Source organism: Carassius gibelio, chromosome B25 (assembly GCF_023724105.1).
Source record: "Carassius gibelio isolate Cgi1373 ecotype wild population from Czech Republic chromosome B25, carGib1.2-hapl.c, whole genome shotgun sequence".
NCBI lineage: Eukaryota > Metazoa > Chordata > Actinopteri > Cypriniformes > Cyprinidae > Carassius > Carassius gibelio.
Window position 1 is genome coordinate 6,947,882 of NC_068420.1, and position 12,623 is coordinate 6,960,504.

At 37.9% G+C, this 12,623-nt stretch overlaps 2 protein-coding genes across 5 annotated transcripts in view; one reads left to right on the forward strand and one right to left on the reverse strand.

The window, feature by feature from the left end:
* Positions 1–12,623, forward strand: part of LOC128014586 (GTPase IMAP family member 8) — an 88,037-nt gene that overhangs the window by 37,991 nt on the left and 37,423 nt on the right. The gene's annotated exons all lie outside the window — the stretch shown is intronic.
* On the reverse strand, positions 1,982–6,086 carry LOC128014597 (uncharacterized). Its single transcript, XM_052598285.1, has 2 exons — positions 5,362–6,086; positions 1,982–4,638 (listed from the first exon to the last, which is right to left on the reverse strand). The coding sequence occupies exons 1-2, from the start codon at positions 5,768–5,770 to the stop codon at positions 3,293–3,295; spliced, it is 1,755 nt and encodes a 584-aa protein (XP_052454245.1). The 5' UTR covers positions 5,771–6,086; the 3' UTR covers positions 1,982–3,292.

Here is a 12,623-nt window from a genome sequence, read left to right on the forward strand (position 1 = left end):
ATACAGAAGTTACATTTGTAATGGTGTATTTTCATTTAGATGTGGTATTATTATCTGTACAGTAAGATTAATTAATTAATTAATTACTGCATGAATTAGGATTGTTAAGTAATTCATTCATTTTAAGACAGCATGGAATAGATTATATAATATGCTGTTATAACAGCATATTATACAAACTATTCCATGCTATCTTGGAATAAAACCTGTTTAAAAATTAAAAAAAAAAAAAGTTTATTCAGGTTTAGCTTAGACCAAGAGCAGAGAGAGCCACCCACTCCAGCTCAACATCTAGTAAACATCAGTGCTATTGCTATAATTTGAATGGTATAGTATCATTAGCCACAACTGAAGTCTTGTGACACTCATGCCAGGCGTTATTGTTGTTTTTGTTGAGTTTACGAGTTCCGATTGCTTTGGGCCGGGCCTAGTCAAAGTCCAGGGCCGTTTTTTAGTCCCAGTCCGTCCCTGGAGAAAGCGCAGGAGGGGCCTGTCCTCAGGTTAAAGCAGGACCTGGTGAAACATCCCTCGGATATCACCACTGATACCTACACTATGCTCTCTAAATCGAAGTAAGACACCCAGGAGAGAGGGGCTCAAGACCAGACCAGGTAACAGTGAATCATTCAGGTTCAGGCCTTTGTATTGGAAGGAGCAATTAAACACAACACGGTCCTTTGCATTATGGCTGACCAAATGGTGGGGTATATACCAAGACTCCCCTGTTACACTACCTCCTTCTGGGGGGAGTCTAGCAGCTGCGCCACTCAGTTCCATCTTCTCTATCTCTGTGTTGAATATGGCTGCTTTCTCAGGATTTTGAATCAGTTGTTGCTCCATATTCCTGAGGCTTGGCATCACCGCCTCCTTCGGAGCATGGAAAAAGGGAAAATCTTTTCTGCGCAGAAAGGGTGTCGCATAGCATAATATCCCATTTACCTCCACACGAGTTGTCTTGGTCTCTAGAAGGTTGATGGCTTGCCGATCCTCCCTGGATCTTGTGACCTGCTTCTCACTTTGCCAAGGCAGAACATCAAGTTGCCATAACTGCTCAACATCTCGTTTGAGTTCCAGTTCTGCGGGACTAAGAGACAGGAAAAGGCACTGTTGTGGCTGCAACTGAGTCTCCAGGAGCTTAACTGGTCCCTGCAGGGTCCATCCAAGCCTTGTTTTAATGGCAGGCAGACCACCGGGTGGGCCAAGACAGACAGGTTCTGTTGGTGTTATCAGGTGAGTATTATCAGCCCCAATGAGCAGTAGAGGACATACTTTTTTAAAGGTCTGCAGAGAGAGATCTCTCAGGTGTTTATAATTCTTAAAGATGCTCAAAGGATACGAGTGATTAGCCAAACCAAGACGTTTGGCAGTAAAGGCAGCTGTAATCTTAAACATTTTGTGAGGCTGATTTGCTGGAGATATGTGAAAGGAAACCGATGCACCACTGACAGTCTGCACCTCTTGGCGAATTGTCCGTAAAGCTATGCTTTCAGCTTGGCCTTGTATTGTGAGCCCACTGGCGGAAACAGGAAGAAGTATAGTCCGCTCCGACCCGTCATCCATCACAGCATAGATGTCGAGCGTTTTACTTCCGTAGCGTAGCAAGACTCTGATGACTCTGAGTGCGCGTGCGTCTGATGTTGCTAAAAGTAAGTTATGTCGAAATTTTGGATTAATTATTGTAACTGAAAATCATATTTAGGTCAAAACTGTCAGTTGTTTGGGAACTAAATCCGTTGTAACGAGAGATCTATTTAAGCCCACTCAAATGCTCGAGTGCAGACGATGCAGACACATCAATTGTAGGTAAAAAAACAACAACAACAACAACAAAAATTTAAATAACACAGATTAAATACAATAACTCATGCATGTTCAAATTCACCGCCGCCGTAATGTTAACAGTTTTATTAAAATATCCCATGTGACGTCTGTTTTTATATTGTTTATCGACAATAACGTTATACATATCTATATTGTTTGGATTAACTAGACGAGTAGACAGACATGAATGTTCATCGTACTGAAAATAAGTAAATATTGTTAGCTGATGCTAACTGTCTAGCTAACAAGCTTGTTGGTGCTAAGTTGATGTAATTTTTATAAATAATGTCCAAATATTTTTATTCAGCCACATACATATATATATATATATATATGCAGAGTTCAGATGCAAAAACCTCTAAATCCATCAGACTTATTTTCTTTAAATGAGCATTTTTTATTAGGCTCCTGTGTTCACGTTCATTAGTTTCATTTTAAAGGTACTGATAAGGTTATTAGTCAGTGAATAAAATAACTTTTTTTTTTTAAATGTCACTTCAGTCAATTCAGTGATTTTTAACAAATTAGATTTTCTTTTGCGTCAAAACCAGCTAAATCCACTTGTGCTTTTTTCGCAAAAACCTCTAAATCCACCTATTTGGAACAAGACATAGTAAATATTTAAACAATCACTAAAAATCACTAAAAATATAACTAGAAACAATGAAAAAGATTAGAGCATAATCATTTCAAAACTAAACAGTAGACAAACTTCTTTACAGGGGGGTTGAATGTGATCTTCGATTATTTGCAAATTCCACCTGATTTCTCTGCAGTCACCTTTCTGCCCTGTCTGAATAACGACAACCCCCCCCACCCCCCCCCCAAAAAAAATCTATATATACACATGTAAAAGAAAGATTCACACAGTATAACCACATTGGCAAAAAATGGCAGTACATTTATTTTAACAATTCAAAAAACAAATGTTGCACAAACATTAAATTAAAAATACATCTATCCAAGTAAGTGCATTAAGTCATTAACATTACATTGACATCAATACAATTTTAACAATAACGTCATTTCTGATATTTGGGATTTATAAGTTGAACTATGTAAACATTGCAAACATTGATGTAAACAAAGCATATTCGATTCAGTATAATCAAGTATTAAACATCAATATCTGTGCATTTTGTATAAGAAGCTTATAAGACTTAAGCAGTGTAAAGTAATAATTTAATATAAAATTCAAGTATAAAAAAAATCAGTGCAAATAAACAGGTATTCTAAATGTAATTAAAAATGTAAAAGCCCTAAACAATTCCAATATAATGTTCCAATATAAACTGCATATCAGATGCAAGTAGAATAAATTAGATCATTAAATGTAAAGCGACATTAAGATAACAATAAAAATAGGACTTGACCTGTTTGTGAATTAGAAAAAAGCTTACACAAGCAAATAAAACACAAACAGTACTGTGCAATAAGAGGACATCTCTCAGAAACTTTTAGATGCTGTCATTCATTCATCCTCAAGGTCTTGTTCAATGTCCTTGCCACCATCACTTGCCAGGATGTTTTCATAGAACTCTTGTACAGCTTTTGGTGCTCCCAACTCACCCAGCAGCTTCAAGACATCAGTCCTCTTTGCTTCATTGACGCAGTTCACATCCGGAAGAAGAGCCGGCTTGAACTGAAACCACTTCTTTCCCCGCTTCAGCACAGAGTGCTGGCAAAATTCACCAGCAAAAGCAGGCTTTAGCCCCAGCTTATCTCCAGAGATTTGCAGCACTCTTGCTTCACTTATTTTGAATGATCTCTGAGTTGTTGTGAACCTGGCTGCTGCCTCTTTGAAGTCATAGCACTGCCAGTCCTTTCCATATTGATAGACAGTGCCATGCTTCAGCAAAATGTTGTTATACTCTTCTGGCAACAGAATAGTTGTATGCTTCCGGATATCTTGCTCAATCCTTCCAAACACTCTGTCAGCTGGAAGGAAACTGTGCCCTCGTATAGGAAAGAAGTAAGTGATGTTGAGCTGGGGGTACAGCTGAGAACGCATGGCAAACAACATAGACAGAACATTAATGTTTTTATTCTGGCCGTAGCAAGAGTCAGAGAACAGTCGGAGGCTCTGACACTGTCGCAGATCAACTCCTGCCACTGAGGTGAAGTAGTGATGTAGAGCTGACGCGACAATGTTACTATCCTTTGAGTTCTCATATTCCAGCCAGGTGTACAGATTTATCTCATGCCGACTCTGGGGTTCTCCTCTGCCACGGTGACGGACCACACCGAATACATAAAAGTATACCTGCCTTGAGTAATACGTTTGACAGATGGCAGACCTAGGAAGGACCAGGTTCTCCATTATGTCAAAGCAGACAGTGAATGTATCACCCACGTCATTTAGTGTGTCATAAAACTGACGAGCTCGGCGACGGTGAAGTGTGTAAAGAAGAATCTTGTTCCGCTTCTCTTCTGCAGTCAGATCAGGATCATTGATTGCAATGCGGAATTTGACACACGAAGAGCACACATCTTTGGCAGGATGACCAAAAGCCAGGTTGAAGTCATACACAAAGATGCTCCAGTATAGTGAGTAGGAAACTTGTTGATGATTCTGCTCAAGAAACATCTGATGCATTTTTGCCACACTCAAGTCACTCGGCAGGAACTTTCTCCCAGGTGCACCACGGCGGGCATAGTGGCTTGCTCTACAATTAAAAGACTGTATGTGCTTTCGAACTATGTCCTTCTTTGCAGTTTGTGCTTCAATTTCCCTGGGACCACCACGATGTTCGGGACGTGCTTTGCCGTTCTCAAGCCAGTACTTTGCAATACTCTGAACTCTGTCTTTCTTGACACCTAAAATGAAAATAAACATGAAACCAATCATGCAGGCATATTACCCATATTACACAAAATGTAAAAACATGAATTGACAACAGTTATACAGTTTATTTTTTTGGAAAAGGTCTGCCCATATTAAATGCTCTCCCCATTGTGCAACAATACTATTTGTAATTTCACTTATATTTCTTTGATACCACCCAACTTAGTCCATCCCTATAACTTAATCCATCTATAACTCACCTGCACATACAATGTTTGTTCTATTTTTTATATATATATACATATGTATTTTATATGTGTTTGTATTTTTATTTACTTATTTTTATTTTTCATTATCTGTGTGTTGTTGTTGTCTCTGTTTACTGGAAGCTTTTGTCACTAGAACAAATTCCATGTATGTGCAAACATACTTGGCAATAAAGCTCTTTCTGATTCTGATATCGTTTTTAACAAATGTAGGTAGCCTATGACCATCAATGATAATAATTTAAATAAGATACATGGCATTTAATACTGCAGAGAGATGCATTACCAGATAATAACTGCTGAAAAATAGCCTGTGTAACGTTACTGAGCACGTACTAGAGGAAGATAATTGGATAAACACGGCTTTGATGAGGTAAAACAAAAATTAGAAAAATAAATAAAACACTAACAATAAAACAAATACTAAGCCACTAATGCAAAAATATGGAAAAAAATATAAACTTGTGATGAGAAATTCATTGTACTTACAGAAAATGCTCAGGAATGAAGCGTGGCAGATGGGAACTTTTGTTTTATCTTCTTTCAAAACGGCATACTTTATCGATACATCTCTTTGCCTTCTTTTCTCTTCAGCCTCCACTTGTTGTCTCCTCCGTTTACATGGCATAGCATCCATATGAGACAGAAGAATGGCATCTTGTTCGACTTTGTCGTTGGTGGAATAGAGCTGTTGTTTGATGTAAAATAAATCAGATTCCTTCAAAGTAACAGCACCGCACCAAGAAGTGTTATGAGTGCATGCTACACTTGCGACCAAGCCATTTCCACTGTATCGATTTACTTTTGCCTTGTAACGGGAAGAGTTTTGAGGTAAACGACGTTTTCTTCTGCCATTTGATGTCATTAGGATAGGCTCATCCATTTCATCGTACTCCATCTTAAAAACGTAAAAAAATCAGAATCTGAATAAAACAAAAACAATCTCCTCAGACGTCTAAAAAAAGCCGTCTCCTCAGCGCGCCGCTATATTGAAACCGCCTGTATTGATTCGCGCCTTCTGATTGGTTCTCGGGATGTAGCGGCTTTTGCTGCCAAAGAGAAGTGGCGTCTAGAGGCTTTTGCCAACAAACTGATATTTCTGAATGGGCTGAGGGTGAGATTTAGAGTATTTGAAGCAAATATATTTGTTGAACGTGTACTATATGCAGATAGCTTTCACTCAATGTCATTATCTCATTTTTGACGGAGGTGGCGTTTAGCGGCTTTTGCATCTGAACTCTTCATATGTCTGTGATAAAGGAGTGGGCTGCTGAACTTCCTATGGCCGGTAATATGGAGAAGGCTGTTGATGGCGAATAGACTGCAGTGAGGTGTAACTGCGCTTCACTGTCTTCACTGTGTACTGTGGCTTGAATACAGAGTTTGGGGGTCGTCTCACAAACTGTCTGTGGCCCTTGGACCCAAAAAGAAAGATTTTACTCTCATCAGTCCACAAAATGTTCCTTCATTTCTCTTTAGGCCAGTTGATGTGATATTTGGCAAATTGTAACCTCTTCTGCACATGCATTTTTTTTTAACAGAGGCACTTTGCGGGAGATTCTTGAAAATAGATTAGCTTCACACAGACGTCTTCTAACTGTCACAGTACTTACAGGTAACTCCAGACTGTCTTTGATCATCCTGGAGGTGATCATTGGCTGAGCCTTTGCCATTCTGGTTATTCTCCGATCCATTTTGATGGTTGTCTTCCGTTTTCTTCTACGTCTCTCTGGTTTTGCTCTCCATTTTAAGACATTGGAGATCATTTTAGCTGAACAGCCTATAATTTTTTGCACCTCTTTTTAGGTTTTCCCCTCTCCAGTCAACTTTTTTATAAAAGTACACTGTTCTTCTTAACAATGTCTTAAACGAACCATTTTCCTCAGGCTTTCAAATGCATATTCAACAAGTGCTGGCTTCATCCTTAAATAGGGGCCACCTGATTCATGCCTGTTTTTTTCACAAAATTGATGACCTCAGTGATTGAATGCCACACTGATACTTTTTTTAACACACCCCATTCAACTAATTTACCTATTGCACATCCATAAGAGCGTGCATATCCTGAACAATGGGTCTTGTTTGTTTTCTGAGAATCTACTGCTCCTACTGGTAACTTGTTTGCCACGTAGCAATAAAAAATATACTAAAAAACCTGGATTATTCTGCTTAGTCACCTAATACTGCTATTATTTTGAACAATACTGTTCAAAGCCTTACAAGCCTGACATGTCTACTTTTAAACTAAATAAGTGATGTCGAAAACAAATGTTCTGTGATTAAAGTAATCCATATGAAAAAATGCAATGTCCATTTTTCACATCTCCCTTCATTATCTTCTAATGCGACCACGCCCCCGCTCTGAACGCGCTATTCAGATTCTAATGTTTCACTGAAGCGCGCGGCTTGAATAAGACCATACAGCAGAAGACAACGCAGCGAGACTGTTCAAGTTCTTTTTATTTTACTGTTTGCTTTGCAATGAGAGGAATAAGACATAATTCCCCCCAAAAAAGATGTGATGTGGTTGAGGATTTGAGAGTTGGATTTCATCAGAAAAAAAAGAATGAAACACTTTATTCAGCAGAGATCATAAACATAAAGTCTCTTTTTATTTACTTATATACTTGTACTAGTTTTCACATAACGTGTAAACATTTTACTAGTTAGACTTCTTCCAAAGACTTTTTCCAAACTATAATTCCTGACTAAATTTATAATCAAGTGAAACATTATGAATTTTCAATAATAATATAAAATACTACACCATTCAAAAGCTTGATGTAAATAATATAAATATAACAAATAAATGTAACTGTAACAAATTTAAAAACAATGCTGTTAAACCCCCCCCCCCTATATTCTTTTGTTGTAAGATACCAGTGATTTAATGGTAATATCCTTTTTTATTCCAGACTGTTGACAATACAGAATATCACAATACAGAAGTGAATCTACTTCTTCTCATTATATTGTATCTTGACCCCGATATACCATCCTGTATACTGTCCCTAAAGAGCTAGTATAACTGTATAATCTCAAAAATGCACTCTCAAAAAATAAAAATATAAACCTATGACTGTGTAAAGCTGAACAACCAAACGTTTTATTAACATAAATGATGTACATTAGTATTTACACTAACAAAAGATACTCTGTCACAAGGAAACAAATCTAAGTAAATATATATAATAAACGTTTTTATTATAAACACTATAACGTTACCCTCCAGTACACGGTTACCATACGGTTTATTAACAAACAAACATAATTTACTATGTATGTTAACAGCCTATTTATACTTACACAAAAACACTTTAAGAACTTTTGGAGCATAATCCAGATCCACCGTTTATGTTGACTGCAAGATTCTAAGTTAAGGTACAGGCTAATTGACATTCAGTTACTTGCTAACGTAGTATTCTATCATTTGTAACACATACTATCACCAGTTAATACTATTTTCCACAGTATAATCTGCATTTGAAAGCCTGGTTAGTCACTACTGCTAGTTTATTTGTGTGGCTAGCTAGTTATTTTGCCTACTTACACTCTGACTCTGCTTTATGAAAAAGCTTCTTATGTCCCCTTTCTTCTTCTTGGGTGGCTTTTTTCTACAAAGTACAAAAAAGGGCAAAAAAACGGAATATTACAATGTTTTTACTCTGGCCAGCGACAGCCCAGAGACAGCCCTGGTAACTTACCGTCGGCGTCCTCAACATGCTCGCGCGCGCACACACCAACCGCTCGCTGCTAGTGCCATAGACAGTAATGGCACAAAAGTAGTCCCGGCCCGCGCGTGTAGCCTGTCAGATACCCCGCCGCAAATCAAATTACGGCATTTCTTGTACTGTCATCGTTCTGGCGGTAGAAATGATCCAAATAGCAGTTCAAAGGAGCTTTCTAAATATTGGTGGGGACAAATTTGTCATCTCAAAATATTGATAGGGACTAGTACCTAGCGTCCCCCCCTAAACCTACGCCCATGGTGATTTGTATTACAGCTCTCTATATGAACAGATACAGACTGTATTCGAGCCACAGAAAGAGCACAATAGATAATTATTGCCTAGGGTGTTACGTACATTAACATTGATATGGGACAAATATAATGTAATTTAATGGAAAACGATGTGAATGGCGCTCTGTTACTCCAGCAACGTACACATCCTGGAAAACTATCTGCATGGGATTTTTGCCAATCCAGCAATCAACTATCGGTGCAGATTAATCTGCAAAACCAATGAATCGGTCAAACTCTAATAATTAACATATATATTTAATGTTGGTGTTTGCTGGGCAAAAATTCTTTAAGGGTCATAGGAGGCCAAATTCACTTTTACATGGTGTTTGAACATAAATGTGTGTTGGCAGTGAGTGTACACATCTACCCTAATATGATAAAAATCCACCCAGTGTTTTTTATATAATCCCTAAAAATAATATCCCCCTTTTCAAATCAGGCCATTCTCAGCTTCTTGTCTGTGTGACGTCACATGGACCCAGGCCACTCCCGTGATATCTGATTGACACTGCCTTCTTACCTTAGACCCGCCCTGAGTGAGCTGTGACAGTCCAGCTGCCATAGTTTCACCGCCAGAGCAGGTTAGGTTATTAATTTTGTTTTTGAAGGGAATGCTCCCCTGGTCTACCTAAATGTGTCTATGATCGCGCAAATCATTCGTGATCCAGCTTCACTTACAGCAGAAGTGAGTGTAAGTTTTTATTTTATTTTTTATCTTTGCTATTTTTATACCTAATAACATGCTAGTTAGCAAGTTTCACGGCTTAATGCAGCTAAAGTAAACAGTCTGTTAGCCCATCCATACACAAACTCAGCACAAGGTCACTGAAACCGAACATTTAAAAAATCGTCAAAAACTCAGCAGTGTTATCGTGTAGATAGCGAAACCAGAGTTTTTGGCTTATGACTTGAGCATGAGCATGCGCTGTTATCTCTGCCTGCTGGAAACTTTTTCAGTGAGTGACTGAGTGACGTGACATTCAGCCATGTATGGTGACCCATACTCAGAATTTGTGCTCTGCATTTAAGCCATCCGAAGTGCACACACACAGAGCAGTGGGCAGCCATTTATGCTGCGGCGCCTGGGGAGCAGTTGGGATTGGGAATTCGATGTCTTGTTCAAGGGCACTTCAGGCGTCTAAGTGCCCACCATTGCTTTATAGTTGAGATTATATCACCATCTGTTGGTTTGCCATTCTCTTGACAGTGCTTCATAGCATGCTTTTGCGTTTTCATATGGAGTCCATATTCAATTTAATTCAATAAAAAAAAATCTGGAATTTTTTGGAATTGAATTGAAGTTTTAAAAACAGAAGAAGGAAAAACTCTGTTTTATGGGCTGGGCGATATATATAAAAAAAATGATATCTCGATATTGTCAATTTTTACGATATTCGATATATATCTCGATATGTTTGCATTTGCATTTAAATAATAAAAAAAAACAGGATTTTCATGAAAACACAAAAAAACAATTTAGATTAAACAGCTTATTTAAGCAGTTAAAAAAAATCCAGACCAAGAGATCACTTACTGCTTTTTATTAAATGAATACATGTAGGCCTATATGTAACTGAAGCAGTGCAAATTAAGTACAGAAAGTGCATTCTGTCAACTTTTTAGTGGATGCAATTCACAATTTATACTATGCAACTGGGATAAGTATTTTATTAAAAACATTTTAACAAGTTTTTAAGCTAAGAACACAAGTCTGTCAACTGTCTGCGGTTTTAAGAGAAGCTCTGTGGCATGAAACTATGTTCCTACTGACATTTAAAAACCCTCTTAGATGGGGAGCTAGTTGCTGAAGCACATAGATATTTCTTATATATAAATATATATAAATGAATACCAAAGACTTTTGCATTTTCTGTCTATATTATGGCAACTGGTAAACATATCAGTGAAATTCCCCAATAGTAATTCCAATTGGCCGTAGCCTATGTTTCTCTATTCAAACATCAGTGGTTGAGTAAGTGCATTTATTTTGCGATCACAAATGCAAACAATACAGTTGAGATCCCATGACAGAACACAGACCGGCTGAACGACGCTTTCGTTAGATCGCTCAATTCCAGCTTGTTAGTGTTTTCAGATTATCGTCGGTGGCTCTTCCGCAATGAGGAGTGAGCACGTGCGCATGGTTTCCAGATTGCTTAAAATAAGCAAACACCGGGCAGAAAATGTATCCTTGTAACAGTGGAGCTCTGATTCGGAGATTTAAACTCTTGTTATCTGGCAACCGCTATCATTAAGCTCTCATAGTAGAGGGGCGTAGAGCAGTCACAGGTTCCTTTTTTGGACATTCGGCACGTTCTTCTGGGAAAGCATGCTTGCATTTGAAATATTCGATATTCCCGATATATAAAAATTTTACATCGTCGTCAAAATTATTTCCGATACTATCTCTAATCGATATATCGCCCAGCTCTACTCTGTTTATAAAATTACTTGTGTATATGTGGACATGACTACACTTCAAGAGCATGTTTAGTCACCCCACAGAAGAAAAGTGTCGTGACATGACATACAGCTAAGTATGGTGACCCATACTCAGAAGGGGAGCAGTTGGGGGGTTCGATGCCTTGCTCAAGGGCACCTAAGTCGTGTTATTGCCATATTATTGAGAAAGGCAGGGTGAGCAGAGATCATTAGCATTTAAAGCAACATGCAAAAAACGGGTTGATTTCTGCAGAGCTGATTTTGACATGGTTAAAAGTGTTTTTAACACTACCATTAAGAAAGTTTAACCAAAGTATGTTATAGACTTTTTATTAAGACCCTAAAAAAATCATATAAACTTGTGGAAAATGGGCATTCGATAACCCTTTTAAAGAACAGGCCATATGGTATTTGAAAGTGTCCTAAGATTGTGTTGGGAGTCCCCTACAAGAGGTTTAAATGCATCTACACTCTTAAAAATAAAGGTCCTTCACGATATCATAGAAAAAAATAGAAAGAACCTTTATCATCTGAAGAACCTGTTTCTGTTTCACAAAATGTTCTTTGTAGCAAAAGAAGGTTCTTCAGATTATAAAAAGTTAAGAAAGAGATGGTTCTTTAAAGAACCTTTGATTGAATGGTTCTTTGTGGAACCAAAAATGGTTCTTCTATGACATCGCTTGAAGAACCTTTTGAAGCACCTTTATTTTTAAGAGTGTAAGGTCAGAAAAGATTGTAATTTTCTCAGAAGATATATTTAATATTAGAGTCATTTGCCAATGATTTTGAAACAATTTGTTCCAAGCTAATTTGGAGCGAACCTCTCCCTTCCATAAGCGTAATCTGGTTGGTCAGCTGGCCAAGCCTGTAATGACTGGCACAGGAGGAGCCTTTTTGCCATTTAGCAATGCTACCATTGACAAAGCAGCTTTACATAAATCAATAATACAGTGCTCCAATCCCTTCTTATAATAATGACATAAAATACAAAAACACTTAATCATGCAATTGGTGCCCACAGCTAAAGTTTAGCTGCTAAACTGTGACACTCAAAACATTAATGTTGGGCAGCCGAGTGCTAACGTGGCTAACTGATGAAACAATCATTTCTAAACCAAAATACCACAGTCTACATTAATCAACACATTCTTAGCAAATAGTAGGGTCACAGCGAATTATCAGAACTACTTCAGTAAGACAGTAATATCGTGCTTTACTTGGAAACCTAAAGCTGCACTAGGTATACATCACATATTAGCACAAAAACTTGATATTTTGAGCACTG

What these genes read in the sequence shown, in the direction of transcription:
- LOC128014597 (XM_052598285.1), bottom strand. Translation starts at nt 5,770, where the DNA reads ATGGAGTACGATGAAATGGATGAGCCTATCCTAATGACATCAAATGGC. An exon ending in TTCATTCCTGAGCATTTTCT is followed by an intron (nt 4,639 to 5,361) that starts GTAAGTACAATG and finishes TTTTCATTTTAG; the next exon opens with GTGTCAAGAAAGACAGAGTT.